The sequence below is a fragment of the Natator depressus genome, chromosome 1 (genome assembly GCF_965152275.1).
Source record: "Natator depressus isolate rNatDep1 chromosome 1, rNatDep2.hap1, whole genome shotgun sequence".
Lineage (NCBI taxonomy): Eukaryota > Metazoa > Chordata > Testudines > Cheloniidae > Natator > Natator depressus.
In genome coordinates this window covers 139,548,272-139,569,180 of record NC_134234.1, presented here as the reverse complement: position 1 = coordinate 139,569,180, position 20,909 = coordinate 139,548,272, and the positions used below count along the sequence as shown (strand labels likewise).

The 20,909-nt window shown below is 38.8% G+C and overlaps 1 protein-coding gene across 7 annotated transcripts in view; it reads right to left on the bottom strand.

Annotated features, from left to right (window-relative positions):
- The window catches only part of CNKSR2 (connector enhancer of kinase suppressor of Ras 2), a 375,664-nt gene that overhangs the window by 129,421 nt on the left and 225,334 nt on the right, over positions 1-20,909 (bottom strand). For all 7 annotated transcript variants that reach the window (XM_074968071.1, XM_074968093.1, XM_074968061.1 and 4 more), the window contains 3 exons: positions 17,041-17,252; positions 8,833-8,922; positions 6,875-7,089 (listed from right to left, as the gene is read on the bottom strand). In XM_074968071.1, coding sequence (XP_074824172.1) covers positions 6,875-7,089; positions 8,833-8,922; positions 17,041-17,252 — 517 coding nt within the window. The remainder of the gene's footprint in view (positions 1-6,874; positions 7,090-8,832; positions 8,923-17,040; positions 17,253-20,909) is intronic.

The window sequence follows — 20,909 nt, the reverse complement described above, 5'->3', positions numbered from 1 at the left end:
AAAATTATTATTTCTCTCTCTTATCCACCTTTAATCACCTCTGCAGACTAAAATGTATACTAGTTTGCTTTCACATTTTGTTAAAGAACATGTGTATACTGATGTAACAGTTCAACACATTTAGTGGATATAATTAACAACTATTTAATTTTCAAAGCCATAACTCTTTAACATGTTTCCTGAGCAGACATTGTTGCCATGGTAAATCAATTACAAAACTTAAACTGTTTTAAGGATTTGGTAATGTCACTGTTCTGATAAGTAAAATAAATAAAAAAACAACAACAGAATAATACAATTCACAGACTACCATGTTTTTAAAGGCCTCAGGTTATTAACTCAGAACATATCATTAATTTTTAGTGTCTGTGTGATAACAAATCTCTTTTGAATTGGATCACATTTCAGGAGATAATGGGTTGATATTTTTATTTTATTTTAACACATAAATGGTAGTTATGTGCTTTTGAATTATAATGAACATTGCTAATTACAATTACCAGCTTTATTTACAGGACAGTAGTGTATAATTTATGTAGGCAATAATCCAATTTGTCAATGTAGGTTTTTTTGTCATGCATTTTTTTTTCCTGAAGAGACATGTACAGAACCAGCTAAAAGCAAAAAGATAGAGCCAGCACCATAGAACCAGCTGGCTCTATCTGTGAATAACCAGCAACATACAAAATGAACACAGCACATATTAAATGAATTAAACACTGGCTAACTAATAGGTCTCAAAATGTAACTGTAAGTGAGGAATGACTGCATGGATTTCTAGGGATCCTATGTTATGTGACACTTATCAATGACCTATAAGTAAACACACAGTCATCACTGAGATAGTTTCCAGATGACATAAAAATTGGGGAGTGGCAAATAATAAGGATAGATTAGTGATACAGAGTGATTTGGATCACTTGGTAAGCTAAGTGCAATAAAAAAACCTGTTTCGATACATCCAAATATAAGGTCATACATCTAGGAATAAACAATGCAGACCATACTTACAAGATGGGGGATTCTATCCTGGGAAGCAGATTTGGGAGTCATGGTGGGTAATCAGCTGAACATGCTTCCAATGTGATGCATGGCCAAAATGCAGTGGTTCTCAACCTGCAGCCCACTTGCAGCCCAATCAGCACACAGCTGCAGCCCTTGTGACATCCTTGGGGCCGTACAGGTAGTATTGGATGCAGCCCACAATGGTAAACAGGTTGAGAACCACTGTACTAATGTAATCCTTGGATGCATAAATAGGGACTCTCAAGCAGGAGTAGGGAATTATATTACCTTTGTATTTGGCACGTGTGACTGCTACTGAAATACCCTATCCAGTTTTGGTGTCCACACTTCAAGAAGGATGCTGACAAATTGACGGTGTTCAGAGAAGAGTCATGTGAATGATTAAAGGAATAGAAAACATGCCTTATAATGAGAAACCTGAAGAACTCAATCTGTTTAGTTTATCAGAGAGAAGGTTAAGGTGTGACTTGATAAGTACCTACTTGGGGAACAGAAATCTGATAATAGAAGGCTCTTCAATCTAGCAGACAAAGGTATAACTGGGCCCAATGTCTGGCAGTTGAAGCTAGAAATAAGGCACAGATAATATTCAGACTAGAAATAAGGCACAACATTTTAAGTGGAGGTAATAATTAACCTTTGGAACAACTTACCATGAGTTGTGGTGGATTCTCCATCACTGGAAATTTCTAAATCAAGACTGGATCTTTGAACTGGAGCATATCTTTTAGACAATCAAAATTATTGGACTTGAAGCAAGAATGAATTCATGAAAGTCCAATTGCATGTGTTATGATGAGGTCAGAGTAGATGATCACAATGGTCGATTTTTGCTCTTAAAAATCTATGAATCAAGTACTCTGTAGATAACTGATGGTTCACAGATCACCATTGTGACGTTGCACCCCTTAATGCTTTATAGAAATATACTTATGAGTGTAAATATGACATAACCGGAATATGTGTTATGCTAGATATGTACCATATCTTTGCAAATGTTATGTTCTACTGAATGTATTCATCCTATTCATATGCATGTATCATTTTTATATCTGAAGTTATGAGCGTTCACTCTATGCTTGTATTTAAAGTGTTTGCTTTAGGTAACACATAAAGCAGATTTGGTCAACATAGTGTTAAGGGGTTATTCAAGTAATTGGCAGTACTTAGCTAACAGACCTTGAGAGATGCCAATCCACATCTGAGCTTTCCTGGGAACATTCAAACTAACATGTAAACAATGACATCAGCCTGTAAAGAACTGAGTCATGCATGGACATGTGACTTGCCCATGTGACTCCAAAACTCCATCTTGTAGCTGTGATTCTGCACAGGAGAACACAAGGGGTTTCCACCTACAAAAGAAAGACTATATAAGGCCCTGGGAAACCCCTCCATTTTGTCTTCAGCTGGCTCAAGAGATAGCCTCTCCACCCCAAAGAGATGCCTGAAAGAAACTGGAACAAAGGTCAGTAACTACGGGGGTGTGAGTGATTGCTGGACCCGGACTAGGAAGGAGTCTAGTCTGTCAAAGAAGCTTATTGGGACATCTCTGAGGGTGAGATTTACCTGCATTTAGTTTTCTACTGTATTAGGCTTAGATTTGCGTGTTTTTGTTTTATTTTGCTTGGTAATTTACTTTGTTCTGTCTGTTATTACTTGGAACCACTTAAATCCTACTTTTTATATTTAACAAAATCACTTTTTACTTATTAATTAACCCAGAGCAAGTAATTAATTCCTGGGGGGAGCAAACAGCTGTGCACATTTCTCTATCAGTGTTATAGAAGACGAACAATTTATGAGTTTACCCTGTATAAGCTTTATACAGAGTAAAACGGATTTATTTGGGGTTTGGATTCCATTGGGAACTTGGTATCTGGGTCTTGGAGACAGGAGCACTTCTTAAGCTGTTTTCAGTCAAGCCTGCAGCTTTTGTGGGACGTGGTTCAGACCTGGGTCTGTGTTTGTGCAGGCTAGCGTGTCTGGCACAACCAGGCAATGTACTGAAATCCCAAGCTGCCAGGGAACACAGGCTTAGAGGTAGCCTCAGCACAACAGGCTTAGAGGTAGTCTCAGCACATCAGGTGGCAGTCCCAAGGGGGTTTCTGTGACACAACCCATCACAACCATTTGAGGACATATGGTCTATTGTTTATCATGCAATGTTTTAAAAGTATTTGTCCTTAAAATGTACATGTGCACGCACATGCATGCGTGCGCACATACACATAACTTCTTTTACAGTATGAACTTCATGCTCATTATTTTCTTCAGGAACTAGAAAGCAGAAATTTTGCCAGCTTTCAAGACAGCTATTACTTTCATACATACCTTCAGTATAAGTAAGAAGTGGCAAAATCTATGTATTTAAGGAAAATGCTAATTGAAACCACACAATTATGAGTGAAGAAGCAAGTTTATCATCTTAGTTTAATTAAGCAGCATAACAGACAATGCTGTAATCATAAACAATATTTTCAGAACTATGACCTAAAAGTATTTATAAAACTTTATTCCTCTGAAGAGATTTCCATTTTACTCTTCTGCCAATATTTCCTCTGTTGTACCTACACTACTAGTACAATTTTCAGGGTCTACCATTTAATACACAGAATTTTCAATGTCTTCAAAGTGCGGCTCCTCTCTACAAAGCAACACCAAAGATGGTGTTGCGGGAAGGATTCCATGTTTGTCTCTTTCCTTCTCAGCTTCACTGATAGTAACAGATTCTGGAAGCCACATTACACCCTTACTTATGTAGGACGTCAAGCACTCTATTTCACAATTGCTTAATGAAAAACAGATAGACCAGAGGTGGCCAAACTACGGCCCATGGGCCGCATCCGGCCCACCAGCCATTTTAATCTGGACCTTGAGCTCCCGCTGTGGAGCGGGGTCTGGGGCGGGCTTGCCCCACTCCGACGCTCCAGCTGGAGAGCAGGGTCGGGGGCCACTCCATGTGGCTCCCAGAAGCAGCGGCATGACCCCCCTCTGGCTCCTACACGGAGGTGCAGCCAGGCGGCTTTGCTGCACGCTGCCCTGTCCGCAGGCACCGCCCCTGAAGCTCCCATTGGCCGCGGTTCCTGGCAATGGGAGCTGTGGAAGCGGTGCTTGGGGCGGGGCAGCATGTGGAGCAGAGCCGCCTGGCTGCACTTCCATGTAGGAGCCGGAGGGGGGACATGCCGCTGCTTCCAGGAGCTGCTTGAGGTAAGGGCACCCCGAGCCACCACCCCCATGTCCCAACTCCCTGCCCCAGCCCTGATCCCCCTCCTGCCCTCCGAACCCCCTTGGTCCCAGGCCGGAGCACCCTACTGTACCCCAAACCTGTCATCCCCAGCCCCACCCCAGAGTCTGTACCTCCAGCTGGAGCCCTCCTCCTCCCCCCCCACCGCACCTGCCCCAGCCTCGAGCCCCCTCCTGCATGCTGCACTCCTCATTTCTGGCCCCACCCTGGAGCCTGCACCCCCAGCCAGAGCCCTCACCCCATCCCCGCACCCCGACCCCAATTTTGTGAGCATTCATGGCCCGCCATACAATTTCTATGGCCCTCAGGCCAAAAAGTTTGCCCACCCCTGAGATAGGCCGTACTGTGTGGTAACATGGTGCAGCTTAAGCTGTTTTCCTCCATCTAAGAGCTAGAACACCAAGGAGACACAGAGTCTATGTGTTTCTAGCATTCTGAATAAACAACTCCCCTTGTGTTTACTATATCTCAGTCCTGTCTCTTCTTTTTTTGACAGACCATGTACAATCTCCCTGAAGGCTAATGGCACTACACAGGTATCCTTACTGGCAATTATACATAAGCAATAAAGACTTTAGATTCATTTTCAAATTTTGGTAGAGTTTGTGGTGCTACAGTCAGAAAAACAACATTTTTGGAAACTAAGCAAATTGGATATGGAAACTAAGCAAACGGATTTTGGAAACTAAGCAAATTGTGGTGCTACAGCCAGAAAAAACACATTTTTGGAAACTAAGCAAACTGATAGACAACAATCATGGAACCCAAAAATAGCATTTTTCAAAAGAGACCCACACTTAAAATATGTATATAAAGAAAGGAGAGCATCAAATGGAGAAAAGTGGTGAATGCAGAAAAAAATGCGCATTATAAGAAGAACATAAGAAGAGGTGCTGAAAATTCATTACACTTGTAAAGACAGAAAAATTCCAACTTCGAACTTCCCAATTTTCAATACATTTGATTTTAAGGTTTCTTGGCTTGATTTATATTTCTGCTAGCACTGGCTGCAGACATGAGGAAGGGGATACAATTTATAAAATTTACGTACACAGAAGAGTGCAATAAAGCAATCTGACTTCACAACCCATTAGATGAATCATTTGTTTCTACTTTCATTGATTACTCAGAGATGACAGTTTATGGACTTAATGTGTATTGCTCTAAAGGTGACACTGCAAGATGTTAGCACTAGATAAGGCAAAACACCAACTGCATGTTGATTAACATACCAGGAAAGCACATTCATTGCTCCTGTGGATCCTGTTAATTAAAGTGAACCATGAGTAGCTCTACTGTACAACATCTATAAGACCTTTCTTGAAAATGATCAGACTTGTATACACAGTAGCATCAAAGGAAGTATTAAAATTAATGGGCCAGATGATCAGATGATGTAAATCAATGTTGCACCATTGACTTCAATTAAACTATATCAACTGACAACTGCTGAGGATCTGGCCCAGTGTGCTATAAGAGGAGAACAGAGCACCTGTTTCCTACTAGTCTCAGTGGAGCTCCATCTGCTGTGAACACACACCATCACAGCAGAAATTGGGATCAAGCCACAACAACAACAGATCCCATGCATACTGACATTCTAGATTATGGCTCTTTTCCTGATATATGAAAATAACAGCAATTAGTTTGATATCCTGCTGTAGAACTTATTTGCTTCTCCCTTGGAGGAATACAGTAAGCCTAAGCAGTTTATTTTTGCTATGCTCCTTCCACCCAGAGAACACAGCTAATTAGCTCAAAAATAAAAAAATTGTGAATACATTTGTTTTCCTCCTTTAAATGTACTCAAATGAATTATTAGCAGTAATACACTTCAAACGAATGTACGAAACAAGAAGAAAATCCCATGGTATGAGATTAATTGCTGATCAAGTTTCACTTTTGGTGGAGGTATATTATGTTCCTCTACTCTGTATTAAGACCTAAACATTTAATATTTAGTAGTTATTGCGGGTGGAAAAATGATAGCAGGTCCAAAACATCTTCCTATTTTCTAACAAATACTTCATTTTTGGACATACCTAGAAGTTACTGATTTACCTGACATCCCACATCAAATTCAACACTCTTCTCTTTCAGCGTCACTTGAGTTACTGAGGGCTATATGCTAAAAGCAGCTACAGACTTTAGGATTCTTCTTAATCAAAAATAGAAAAAAAACCCCTCAATTTTTCCCACTATTTTATCAATCCTTTCCAGGTCATATCAATCATAGACATAGTAATATGCCTAATGATATCTGACATATGAAATCAGAGTTAAATATATACTTGAATCATAATAGTTATTTGATCAGATGAGTTCCCTATGCAGAGGCTGGCAAGATAAAGATGTAAAACTCTATTTCAAACATAATCCCCTTTAGGATCATGAGTTGAGTTTAAACACAGTTGTAGATATATCCATTCCCCAGTCCGTAAGATTAAAATCAGAATTCCAAAAGATGGGGGGAAGAGGGCACAATTAGTCAGAACTGTAACAACTGAAATAGGATCAAACAGAAAAGGGTTCAATAAGCAATATTAAAAAGTCACAAGCCAGTCTCTCATCATCATCATGCATCTTGTTATTTTTACTCACATGGTAGTAGGTGGTGTCTGGCCCAGGTGTACCAACGACTTCTTGTCTTAATGAATCCATTTGTAAACTAGGCAGCAAGGAGTAATGACTTGGACTACTATTCTTGTCTCCTTTCTTTTTGGATTTTTTCCCCGTATCCTTTTTGCTATTCCTTTGAAACATGTAGTCATCTTGAGCTATTTTCTCATTGCTCATATAGCGAAGTAATGAATTTTCTATTGAAAAAGTAATAAAAGACTGAATTGCAAATCATTTAATAAATGCCACTTCTTCTTCCTAAATATACTGCACTTTACTGTTGCTAAGGTTTACTGTCATTTTTGAAGTCTTTAGCTTTGCCTCATAAAACAAAATGTATTCCAGAAATTATTTGTATGTTGTGAATATATTAACATAGCAATAGTTCTTTTGGGATGGACAAGGTTCAAGATTCATGTCAAAGAAACTAGAATAAAAATCACTTGCCCTCAGGTCTTCTCCCAAATACACAGCTATTACTTTATTATGACATCTGCAGTCTTGTTCTTAGAACAATACCTTTAATGAAACTAGATCACAGATGAATATGGTGGTGTATATTTTGCATTGACTATTTCACTTTACCTTGTTCTTCCTCTGGTTTCTAGCCATTTATTGAGTTTCATCTTACATTTGGACAGCAAGCTTCTTAGGATAGGGACAGCTTTTTAATTGTGTGCACACCAAGCATAGGCTTCTGATCCTTGAATACTAAACACCACCACAATACAAATAATTCCTTTTTGTAGTGGTAAGACAAACTAAGCTAGTGGTCTTTTGCTGCATACAGTAAGCTATATCCATTTTTTTTATTAGTGTATCATTGGGGTTTAAGAGTTAGCAATACTACAGCCTCAGAACTTCAAATTACAAGGTGTGAACATAAAACAATGATGGGGTAAGAACAGTTTGTTAAAACACTGGTCGGTTTGTTTACCTGCCGTGTCCGCAGGTTTGGCCGATCGCGGCTCCCACTGGCTGCGGTTTGCCACCCCAGGCTAATGGGGGCTGCAGGAAGGGCGGCCAGCACATCCCTCGGCCCACACCGCTTCCTGCAGCCCCTATTGGCCTGGAGCAGCGAACCGCGGCCAGTGGGAGCCGCGATTGGCTGAACCTGCGGACGTGGCAGGTAAACAAACCGGCCAGGACCATCAGGGGCTTTCCCTGAACAAGCAGTGGACCACAGTTGAGAACTACTTCCCTAGATAGTATGCTTCTCTGGGGTGGGACCATGTCTTCATGTATTGGTATAGTGCTTAGCACAATGCAGTCTCTGGGTCCTACTGCGATAAAAACATTCAGCAATGGGCATGTTTTAAATTTGTTTTGCCTTGGGCTCAATATATGGGCAACTGGGTGAAATTCTATGGCCTGTTATACAGACGGTCAGACTAGATGTTCTGATTGTCCCTTCTGGCCTTAAAGTCTGTGAATGTATTGGATGGAATTCTGCAGCTGAACCTTTTATCTGGGAACATTGCATCTCCGACCAGTTTCTAGCTGAGCCCTCCTAGCTCCCCCTGGGATGTTTTCCAGCCAAAAATAACAATCCATTAAGCTAAGTGGATTTAAAATATCCACATTAATTGTGTGTCATAACAGTAAAACGAATTAACTATCATTTTATGGAATTTTGGGGCCAATTTCTAAAAGAGAGTCAGATGGCACTATGTTCAAATAATGCAATGTCAATATAATGAAACATGGCCAAACTGAACTGGTACCCCTCTGGCTTCCTCAGACCTTATACGGAGAACATGGGGAGCAAAAATCAAGTATACATAATGAAAAATGGGAACACTCCAAGATTATGTTAACAGAAATCCACATGTTAAGGGAGGAACCAAATGAGGTCTTGACTTAAGGAAAGCTCCTTACAGTTTAAGTGATGCTAAGAAAAACACACAGCATTGCACAATATTAGTGTCCAGGTCACTTACCTCTCCTATTATCTCTTTTTATCTTATTTGGATCTTCATAATCCCCTACCCAGTTATATTCCACTGGCATAGAGATAGGTCTTAGTTTGCCTAAAACAGAGAAAAAATGGTGTCATGCCACCTTCTTACAATGTCTTGTATAACTCAAAATATTTTGAATGAAGTGTTAATATGTATGTTAATCCTACAAGGCTAATTATTTATGGGAATAGATCCAGTATATCCTCTGGACAAGAGGTTAAAACACAAATTCATTCAGTCCATTATTGTTAATGGTCTAAGTGGAAGTTAAGTATTCCATGGAACTTTTCAAAAATGTTAGGAAATAACCCCAGTAACAGAGAAAAAATCCCTCTCAGTAACATCAGACTTAAAACTCAAGGTTTAGAAGGAGCTTCTTCCAAGCACATAAAGGCTTCCAAGTCATTTCCACTTAGCATCTGTTAATTACTCTGTAATACAATTTGAGATATAGAGAGAATTGTTTTATGCCCTAAGTGAAATGAGCTTTTGGTCTCAGACTAACTGATATCAGACCTGTGTCCATATCACAAAAACATTACCACAAATGGTCACTTTGTGTCTGTCTTAGTAGATACATCAGTGGCTGAATGGGCATGGAAACAACTATTTCAAAGCTCAAATGTAGCCTCTCTGGGTGAAGCATTTTACCCACCCCAAAACACAGCATATTAACTCTTGAAAATTCACTCACATTTTAGAAGACAACAACAGAAAAGAGACAGATCAAATTATTATACTTAAAAGTTTTAATTTGAGAGCCATGGGGGTATTTTCAAAAAATGTTGTGAATTGTCATTCCTTTTAAGAAAGTTCCACAAGTACAGACATTGGTCAATGGAAAGGAGTTTTGCACAACCTAATTACTAGCTATTTAAGGAGATCTGAAATATTCAACAAGTTAAATAATGTACTGATACAAGATAGCAATGCAACCTCATGGCGTATAATTCAATATCTGGCAGTCCAAAAACAAAAACGTTTTAAACCCTTTTACAAACAGAATGAATTCTTACTTTTGCTTACCAATCCATTAGTCACAATGCATAACAGTATGAATATAACTTTAGTCTCAAAACACAGCAACATTCAAATGAAAATAACCTGGAAAGTTTTATTCATTGACATTACTAGAAAGACTTCAGTAAATAAATATATAGGAAGACAAGATATACAGTTTGTCAGGGCTGAAACCCCACTCTGTCACTTTGAGTACAGAAGGTGGGGACCCACAAGGATTTTAAAAATTAATACTTGCCACTCCAGGCTTGTATTAAACTCCCAACATTACAGCTTTTCTCTGACCTTGGCTTGGTAAACGCTGCCACTACCTAAATTAAAAAAAAACCCTTGGACCCAAGAAGGAGCACTTGGGAATTCCTTCCTGTGGGCTACCCTCAAGCCCTTTCACCCCCCCATCCCGGGAAGAGCTGAGAAAGAAAACAAGGAAATTAGCTGTTGCTACCAGCTAATCAAACAACATGCACAAACCTCTTAGAACACCAAAAATCCAATCCTGTTCTTAAAAAAGGTAAATTTTATTAAAAAAAAAAGGAAGAAAATACATCTGGAACTTAAGCTTTTGGTAGATTTTAAAAGAGCAATTCTAAAAATTAAGCACCCAAAATAGCTTTCTTGGGGGTTAGCTTAAAGGTTATAAGCAAACAAGAGCATCTGGGGTTAGCACAGAGGAGTCCACAAGCCTTAAAAAATAAACAAAAATAAACCTAATTGCATCTTCCTAAACATTCCTAATTTATTTACATATTTGGGTTGTTAAAAGTAGTTCTAGATATGATCTGATAGTTTTCATATCTGGTTCAAACTTTACACAGCATCCCTGCTGCCCGTCTCTTCAGCCCAGAGAAAACAACAGACAAAGGGAAAGTTTCTTTCCCAATTTTAAAAAGTTCTAGCCTTCCCATTGGCTCTTTTGGTCAGGTGCCCACATTTTTTTTCTTTACCTGGGGGACTTTTTAACCCTTTACAGGTAAAGCAAGTAGAGAACAGCTACCAAGAGGGATTTTACAGCTAACTGGCTGGCTGGGTGTCCATCAAAGGGAGCTACTCCCTCCCCCTCTCATACACACACACTTCATTTATCACACAGTTATACCGAAAACAAATATTCAAGCATGTCTGTCAAGCCATTCAAGTATGTCATGTATGGAATTATTAAAATCACGCTATGTGTTTTGTACACTCTAAGGGTTATTTATAATCCTCAAAAATAAATAAGACAGCATAGAGGAATAGCTTTAAAAAAAGTTCTGTATTGTCAATGGGCACAAATCGGGAAAGTATCTCTATTCAGGAAATCATTTAAATACTGTACCTGCTTAACTTTAAGCATATGCTTAAATCCCCCTGAAGTTACTGCTTCACTGAAACACATGCTTAAGTGCTTTCCTGAATAGGGCTAGCGTTGAACTGATGCCTATATTAGCCTCCTATATTGATACAATTAAGAATTTTCATGGTTAATTCTCTGGAAATATGAACATTTCTCTTCTGTGCTGCACTGTACTGAACTCAAACCACACTATACAAAAAATACTGCATCTATCACAACAAGACTTTTTGTAAAGCTGTAATAAAAAACAGGTAGGTCTGATCATTACCAAGGTCCACATTCATAACAAATGTTTTCTCTAGGTACTGATTTCTAAAGCTCCATATTTATTCATAAATGAACTATCCATTGGATTGCCTAAATTATCTCCTTCCCATGATAGCAAATTTCATTCATCTTCCTACTCTGCCAATCTCCTCTTCAACTCACATGGATCCTTTACATCTACTTTCTCTAAAGAACATTCTCAAGGAAACTTCTAATTTGGGATGTAAGCTGAAGCTCTCAGAGGTCAATTAGCAATAACTGTATGGTAGCTGCCAGTCAGTAATAGAGAACCAGTCAGAAATCTATCCTTTAAAATTGTCAAAAAACCAATTCCCTCATTCCTGAAAAATAACTAAGTCTTTTTGATCTCAACTGAAGGAGCAGGCCCAAAGGCATTTAAAAATGATTTTATCATATTACTGATTATGAGCTTGTGCTGAAAACAATTAATGCTCTGGACTCTCCAACTCCATTTGGCATGCACCAGTAATTCACCACAAAACAAAACAAATTGTTTTGGTTTACACATTTCTGTGAAATTACCATGTCATGTTCATATGCCACATATAAACCCTGTGTTGATAAATTACGTGTGGAAAGCTTTGGGGGCATTTTAGTGACTGGAACTTTAATACACTTAAAAAATAAGTACATTTTAACTAATAAACTCTGAAGGGATTGAACAGTATGGTGTACACAAGAAAAACAAATTAAAATAAAACCAACTTACAAAGATGAAAGGCTCTACAGAAGGATTAAATAACCCCACTGTTTCCCAGTGCTAACTATGATCCACATATTTATAGCTCAGTTCTTAGGGTGGAAACTTGGAAAAGTATCATGCAGCATAATAATTGACCCCGGGCAGATCTTTAAGCATCCCAGTGTTTCTATGCACCTGAACTTTGGCCATCTCTACTCTAGTTCTGTGGCATTCAAATCCTAATGCAGCTCAGGATGTGACTGCACTCTGAAATTATAATAAATGAAACATCCAATTTTAATAGCTGTAACTAAGTTGATGTAAGGCCCTGAGTATTTTAGAGAGCCATGTGAGATGTAACAGAAAATGTGCACACAGTTCAAAATTAGAGAGATGATGAGAATTTTGCAGAAGGATTTATATGCTGTGATATTTTGAACCAAGAAGAGGCATTGCACCAGCCTCACAAAAGCGATACCCAGTAGCAAGACACTGTAGTACATACCCATTCATTATGATGCATAGGTATAAATAGCAATTTAAGCATCTGACTTAGAAGAGGGCACAGTCGGGCAACGTAGCTCAGTTAAAAGGCAACATAACTACCTTTCTGAGCTAATACAATGGTCAATAGAGAAGTGAAGTGAAAAGTTATTACCCCAGTTTCTTTTAATGATATACAGATATTGGGCTTTTTTCACAAGAGTATAATCACATTATGATTAGAAAATGAACTATAATTCTCCAGCTAAGACAACACCTTAACAAAACAATGAGCGCTACTTTCCCCTCCACCCATGTTAGAAACACCATAAGAAAATATGCATATGCCTGTTTTTATCTAAAATAATATGGAGTTGTCCCACTGCAACAACAATCTAATTCTAAGTAAGAATGCCAAGGGCAAAGAATAATCTCTATAGTCTGCTCCTTTGGGCCAGTGTAGGCTAGCTACAATATATTCAGTCTTTGAGAGAAAATAATGTTCATGTGGCTCAGGCCAGCATACCAGAGAATTTGATAATCAACACCAATTACTGATTTGAGGTACATGGAAAATTCACCTACAGTCTTTCTAGAGGCTATTTTAGATGGAGAATGTATTTGAACTACATTTTATTTTGACACTGATCTTAATAATAACTAGCTTAGGGCTGGTGGAGGGGAAATAAGTGAGAAGAAGCTTTAATCATTTAGGCCTGAATCCTGCAAATGCTCTGTGAACTATTCTTATGCTTAAAGTTAAATACATGCATAAGTGTTTGTAGGGTTTTGACCCTTAAAATACAGTGACAATTCTTTTCAGTAGAAAAAAAAAATTAAGCATCAACATGTACGTGGAAATGTAGTTTCTTTCAGCATTTTGGGGAAAATTGTTGACAAACACTCAAAAATAAGTAGAATTTATGAAGAGCAAAAATCTGGTGCACACAAATATATCTCAATGATAGCATTTCTCTGTCTGATCAGCTTAGTTTAGAAAAGTATTCTCTGAAACCAATGCACTCATGGAATAATTCCTATATATCTGGGATTATATTGGAAAGTTTTCTTTTTAAATAAAGTGAATGAAAGGAGCTACAGAGGAATTGCAAAGTACTGTATTGTCACATGTTTTACTTACTGCAGAGGAAATTATTATTCTCAAAACACTAAGGGCCATGCTCATTCACCCCCATGAAAGAACAGAGGGAAATAAAATCAGAGGCAATAATGATAGGGACAGCGGAACATGACAGAGTAAATGCCACTCCCTGTGTTCACAGCATCATTCAAATATCTGCACCTTACACCCACTGTTGGGTGGTTAAACATATTCAACGCAATGGTCACAACCAACATATACTTTTTAAAAAAATTAATGCTGCAACATGTGTGTTGCTCCAGTAGACTGGAGCCACACAAACATTCATATGGTATTTTTGCTAAACGGTTTAGGTTTTAAAGGTCCTTATGCTTCATGCTGCCAACATTCCCTTTGGCTGCTATAACTAAATGATGTTGGTCCCTCAGTTACAGGAGCAGCAAGCAGGCGGGAATTATTACTGCTTTGAAAAAGGAATTCGGAGGGATCCTAGACTACCCCACCCGACAATTTTTATTTTATATAGAGAGAACAATCACTTGCTTCTCCTTGTTTTGACTATTTCCTTTAAAAAAAAAATAAAGTGAGGGCTGGGATAAAACTGACAATAACTGTCTTTAAGGATGCTCCAGGGCTCTTCTCCTCCACTCTTATCTTTTTAAAAGGCACACTCTGCAAACAGATGCATCTTCGTGAAAATGCATCCTTTAATATTCTGTATGTGTATTACACCAAGTCCTGAGAATATTTTATACAGCTTGAGATCAGTTTGTACCTTCTCTCTCAAAGGATTTCAAAAGCTTGGCTGCAATCAAGGCCTCAGTATGGTGTACCGAATCTGTGTATTGTGATAAATTAATTCTATTTTGTCTTCTGCTCAAAAGGAAGGTGGTGTCAAGGATACCATAGTTATTCCAACATGCAGCTTACATTAAACTTAATAATTAAAATAGAACAGCAAATGCATTGAACAGTATTCAATAATGTGCTCAGCTAAAATTGCAGCTGTCAGGGTTCCCTCCCCACTTTGAACTTAAGGGTACAGATGTGGGGACCCACATCAAAGACCCCCTAAGCTTATTTCTACCAGCTTAGGTTAAAAACTTCCCCAAGGCACAAATTCTTCCTTGTCCTTAGAACGGTATCGCTGCCACCACCAAGTGAGTTAGACAAAGATTTAGGAAAAGGACCATTTGGAGTTCCTGTTTCCCCAAATTATCCCTCCAATCCCCTTCACCCCCTTTCCTGGGGAGGCTTGAGAGTAAACAAGAGCACAGACCAGACCCCTGGGTTTTTAGGACACTAAAAAACCCAATCAGATTCTTAAAAACAGAACTTTTATTATAAAGAAAAAAAAAGTAAAAGAAACACCTCTGTAAAATCAGGATGGAAGGTAATTTTACAGGGTAATAAGATTAAAAACGCAGAGGATTCCCCTCTAGGCAAAACTTTAAAGTTACAAAAAACAGGAATAAACCTTCCTCTTAGCATAGGGAAAATTCACACGCTAAAACAGAAGATACTCTAACGCAGTGCTTCTCAAAGCCGGTCCGCCGCTTGTTCAGGGAAAGCCCCTGGCACGCCGGACCAGTTTGTTTACCTGCTGCGTCCGCAGGTTCGGCCGATCGCGGTTCCCATTGGCCGCGATTTGCTGCTCCAGGCCAATGGGGGCTGCGGGAAGCAGCGCAGGTCAAGGTACATGCTGGCCACCGCTTCCAGCAGCCCCCATTGGCCTGGAACGGCGAACTGCGGCCAGTGGGAACCGCGATCGGCCGAACCTGCGGATGCAGCAGGTAAATAAACCGGTTCAGTGCGCCGGGGCTTTCCCTGAACAAGCGGCGGACCGGCTTTGAGAACCACTGCTCTAATGCATTTCCTTGCTATTACTTACTATTTCTGTAATTTTAGATGTATCATTCAGTAGGAGCTGGATTACTTGTTTGGTCTCTCTCTTTGTCTCCGGAGAGAACAACAAAAGCCCGAACAAAAACCTTCCCCCCACCCAGATTTGAAAGTATCTTCTTTCCCCATTGGTCCTTCTGGTCAGGTGTCAACTAGGTTAATGGAACTGATTAACCCTTTACAGGTAAAGGAGGGATTTTATGCTACCCTTAGCTGTATGTTTATGACAACAGCCATCAAAACATCTTGTTAAGGGCAGTCTGATTCTCTACACAGCAGTTATGCTCATTACATTCTGATTATTTTTTGGAGACAGACAAAACTTAGTTGAATTCCTTTTTTGGCAAAGTAAAGGTATGAGAGTGGTAGCATATATGTGAGGGAGTGGGTACAAACTAATTTGTCTCTGAAATGGCTCAATTTGCTTCATCACTACATTGTAGTGGTGAAAACCCCACTGGTGTAAGCCCTGTCTGAATTTGGGCAGTGAGGAAAATTCCACAAATAGATGCCTCAGTTGGACCTAAAACAGAAAGTTTTGATATATATGATACCTGGGGACTCCCTCCTAACTTCTTTCCACGCCATGGCAACTTCTCAATTTTCAGCAGGAACAAAACCAAAGTTCTTCTGTTCCAAAGCTGTGAAAATGTACTACTTCAACTAATGCAGAAGCTCCAATAGTGTGATAGCTCTATGGATTATAGCTGTGGTTTTCAAAGGAGACTAAGGGTGTTAGGTGCTCAACTCCAATTGGTATTCCTTTGGAAGTCCCATCCTATATCTTCTTTGGGCCAGCCACTAGAGGGAGACATGAACAGGTCTGAAATTCGATCCAGCAGAGCGCAACAGTGTTGTGTATGTTTGTGTGTGTGTGTGTGTGTGTATACACACACACACACCCGTTTGCACACTCCATATTACTAGATGAAGTGTTGTTGTAACCATATTGGTCCCAGCTTCACATCAAGACCTGAAGATGAGCTTGTCTCTTTTGCCAACAGAAGTTGGTCCAATAAAAGATGTTACCTCACCAACCCTCTCTCATTACTAGATAGACATATTCATAGAGTGTAGAGGAATACTGAGTAACCTGCATGCTGGAACAATATATTAACCTCAGAAAAATTGTTTGACAATCATCATAAAGAATAAGGTATTGGACTAATCTCCCACTTTTTATGCCTTAAGTCATTCAGTAGGGTTTTTTGATACACGATATCAAAAGCTTTTAGCCTGAGATCTTTCCGTAACAAAATTCATAGAAAATCAGATGGATATGCACATGTTTTCTGTTTCAAAAAGAAACATAAACCAACAAATTTACTAAAACTAAACAAGGGGATTTGGATTATCCTTATTAGAACAATGCCGTACCGTACGTTGGAGTGCTCTCTCTCCTCCCAGAGCCGCCTGTTCTTCCTTTCTCATATTCATAGCAGTATAAGACTGCATCTTCTTCAACCACATTAAAGCGCTTCCGATATTCCTGGTCAAGAAATGAATTTGGAGATTCGGAACCCTTATGAACTGGCTTGCCCACTATATGTCTGCCAATATCATCACATGGAAGATTTCCCTTTTCATCCCTGTAGTAAATGAGAGAGATTTTGAATGAATCGAGATAGGACTTTCTTTTTGTCTTGAACATATTTTTAAGAGTGTGGGCGCATATCAATATTTATATGATCAAGAAATAGGTCATATTGACTAGAGCCATGATCTTTGGGGGCTGCAGTACTGTGCAAGCTGTTCCATATATCTCTGGTAATTCACTTCAATTGCAACCTGAATTTACTCCTTCCTAGTCTTAAAAATAGCCTGAATTCTGGATATGTTGCAAAGCCCATCTATCATTCTTGGTCTTTTGAGAAGGAAGGTGGATAATGAGGGCTTCGATGTTCTGCATGGTAAACTACTATTTGGATTTTTTTTAAACTAGCATTTTCTGTTTTCAGATTAGGAGATGATGCTTGCTTTATTCTTTTATAATTGATTTTTAATGTGTCATGGCTCCTGGCGTCATGAATAGATGACTTTATGTTGTAAATAAACATTGATTAAGTATACAGAATCCAAGAGAAGTGTGCCACTTACTGGGTCACTGACAGCTTCTCCTGCATGCCTCAGATTGTCCTTCAAAGTCACCCTTCAAAAAACTGACCAGACCAGATCCTGTTTAGTTTTTGAGATGTGATGGTATATTAATGTATCGATAGCCACCAAGTACTCCATGAACTCCTTAGCTTGAGTGATGAAAAGATTGTTTCTGGAGTTCATAAACCCACATTCTATCCCTACTTATGACGAAGTCCTGGATAACCAGAGGATGAGGTAAAATGACATCAGAAGTCCTAAGCCCATCTAAGACAGCTAAGCCCCAACCTTTACTGAAGCTGTAGTCACAATCAGCAGATACAATAGTCAAAAGGATAGCAAACTTCACACATTCTTTCTTTGGGAAATGAATGTAGTCTCTTTAGCTCCAAAAACAAAGACCTCTACTATAAAGAAGAATAGTTTCAGTTAGTTGTGGTAGAGTTTATAGCCTCTTTGCAGGCATTGTAAAGAGTCTGGGATCACAAAAGGAATCACCTTAAGCTCAAGTTTTTGGAGCTGAAGTTCCTCATTTCTAACTCTCATGCCTCACATGTGCAGTTCAGCTAGCGACTCTGTTTGCTGCCATAATTTGTTACATACTGACACCCAACTGCTGAATATGAACCTCAGATGTTCATGCCAAAATTTTGCTTCACTGCATTTGGTGTGAGAGAAATATATATAAGTATTGGCTAACTGGGCCTATGAAAATATGTTGGATGGGTAACTCTGTTCAAATAGAATATATAAATTCTAAATGACTGAACCACAAAGAAGATAAGCCCCAGTACTGTTCCAACTAAACATTCTCTAGTTTCACTGGTAACTCTTGTCTCTGCTGTTTGTGGATATAGTCAGACCCCATGGTGGTATGGCTACAGAGATATATACTATACATTGAAGCAGTGAATCCCTATTATTTTTCAGTAGCAAAAGAATTATTGCTTTTGTTGTAGTCAACTAAGAACGCAAACAGTAACAGCAACCCAGGAGAGTGGCACCAAGCTATTTGATGGTACACAAAATAAAAATAAAGAGATGCATAAATACATATAATTATAGACAAAAGTCTGCTGAAATGCCAGAACACATCTTTCAATCAAGTCATATTATGCAATATATTATGTGATGGGTTTGTGAAGTGAAATACAGTTCAATAGGATTAAGCTGACAAAAAGATTACAGAAATGCACAGCTTAATCATGCAATAAGCTTAGTTTTTTAGGTGCATTGAACTGATAAGTAATTGATATAGTATTTCATTAGTGTTGGTTCACACACCAACACTACCATGATTTATTTTTTTTATGTCTAGAATAAATCATATAAAGGATGAATTTTAAACATCACAACTTCTTTGATAGATGGGTTATCAGCTGTTGAAGTAGGATTGCACATTAAAAATGCTGTGCAAAACCAATTTATTTTCTCATTTTATAAAAATAACATAGTAAAAGAAACAGAGCTAGATGTATGATAAGCAGTTTATAGGCCTTACTTCTCTGAGCCCAGAAACATATTTTAGCTTCAGTTTCAAAGATAAAAGATCAATAGTCTATAACTGTAAGGTTTACATCTAAAGAGAAACCTGAAGAACTCTGACTGCTTTTCTTTTCGCCTAAAGTGTTTAGAATTAAATCTTTGAGGCCTGAAGATAATTTTTCTGAGGGCACAATGTTCTTTCTGTAGCACTTGCATAGAGATATGGAGACAAGATGAATTAATGACATGTTTATTCCCTATGGGCATTTCAAACAAATTAGAAGAAAAAATCCTTAATGAGAAACTACCTGTACTGTCTGTCATTTTTTAAAGACACAGATTGGAATAATTGTTTAAGCAGGGGCTAGCTATGCTGCATACTACATAAAGTGGCAGCACATAGCATTTTTTCTAAAAGTGAATGATAGACTAGGTAAGACAATGGAGTGACCAGGAATGAATTACAAAAGATTCAATTCAGGGCTTCATAGAAGAATTGTGACATCATCAAAACCATGAACAAGACATTCAGTATTCTGACTCAGAAGGTTTTCAGTATCTCTGAAGAATAAAGGGTTTCTCATAAATACACAATTCTATCCCCCAGCCAGTTTAAGTTGCCATTCACCTCACCCTGGGATAACTCATAAGAAAGCCTTGTCAGCATCAGGCAATACATCTTATCAACTGGCTGGAAGAGTCACTGTTGAGTGACTCTAATCACCCCTAAGGAAATATGCACATTGCTCTCCCAACATAGCCCAGTAAATGTAACAAAAGACTGCTAGGAAAAAAGGCTTTTTAATCACTATTTGGTCAGATAATGTTCTATACACACTAATACCAAAACATTTTAAGAAAAATCTGTTCCTCTGAATTATGTTCTCTTGCTATTCTCACTGTGTATTTTAAGGCATCTGTATGGCTTACAATGCATATTTTACAAATGTATTTCTATGCTTTAATATCCATATAGGATTATTGGAGAGGAATAACAGGGTATACTGCGGTAACACACTGAATTGGATGAGTGGTAATAGGACAGTGTGATAAACCGAAGGATGAACCTGCTGCTCCTCTTCTGACTCCTAACTGGAGGCTGACAGCTCAGTCAGAAGGAAAAGGTTCTGTGACACAGAGGAGGACAGATGGAGACTTGAAGGGACAGTGATGAAGGTGGCTGTTTCAGCTCAGAGTGGCATATATATTTATGGAACAATTGGGTAGCTACAAAATATAGAATGTAAGTCATACCTCAAATATTGTCCTAGCAATTTGCTCCAATGATGTTATATAAAACGTAACTAAAAAAAGAATTACCCTGGCTGTAGAAAAGTAGCAATCTATTGCAGTAAGAGCCTCTCCCTTTAGCTCAAGCTATAGAAATTCACATTTTTAGCTATGGAGTGTCCCAGTTCAATCCCTGTCATTGGCCAAGGTGGTGGACATCACAGACACAAAGTATTCTTTCTACTTTTGCTTCAAGGTTCAAGACAATCTTTCACTACTAGGGATTAGGATGACACCATCATGGGGTAGATTAGCCCACATCTACCTACTCTGGGGGTCTTGCACCTCTTTCTGAAACAAATGGTGTGGGCCACTGCAGGGGGCACAATGCTGGACCAAACAGATCATGGGTCTGATCCAGTGTAGTCACTCTT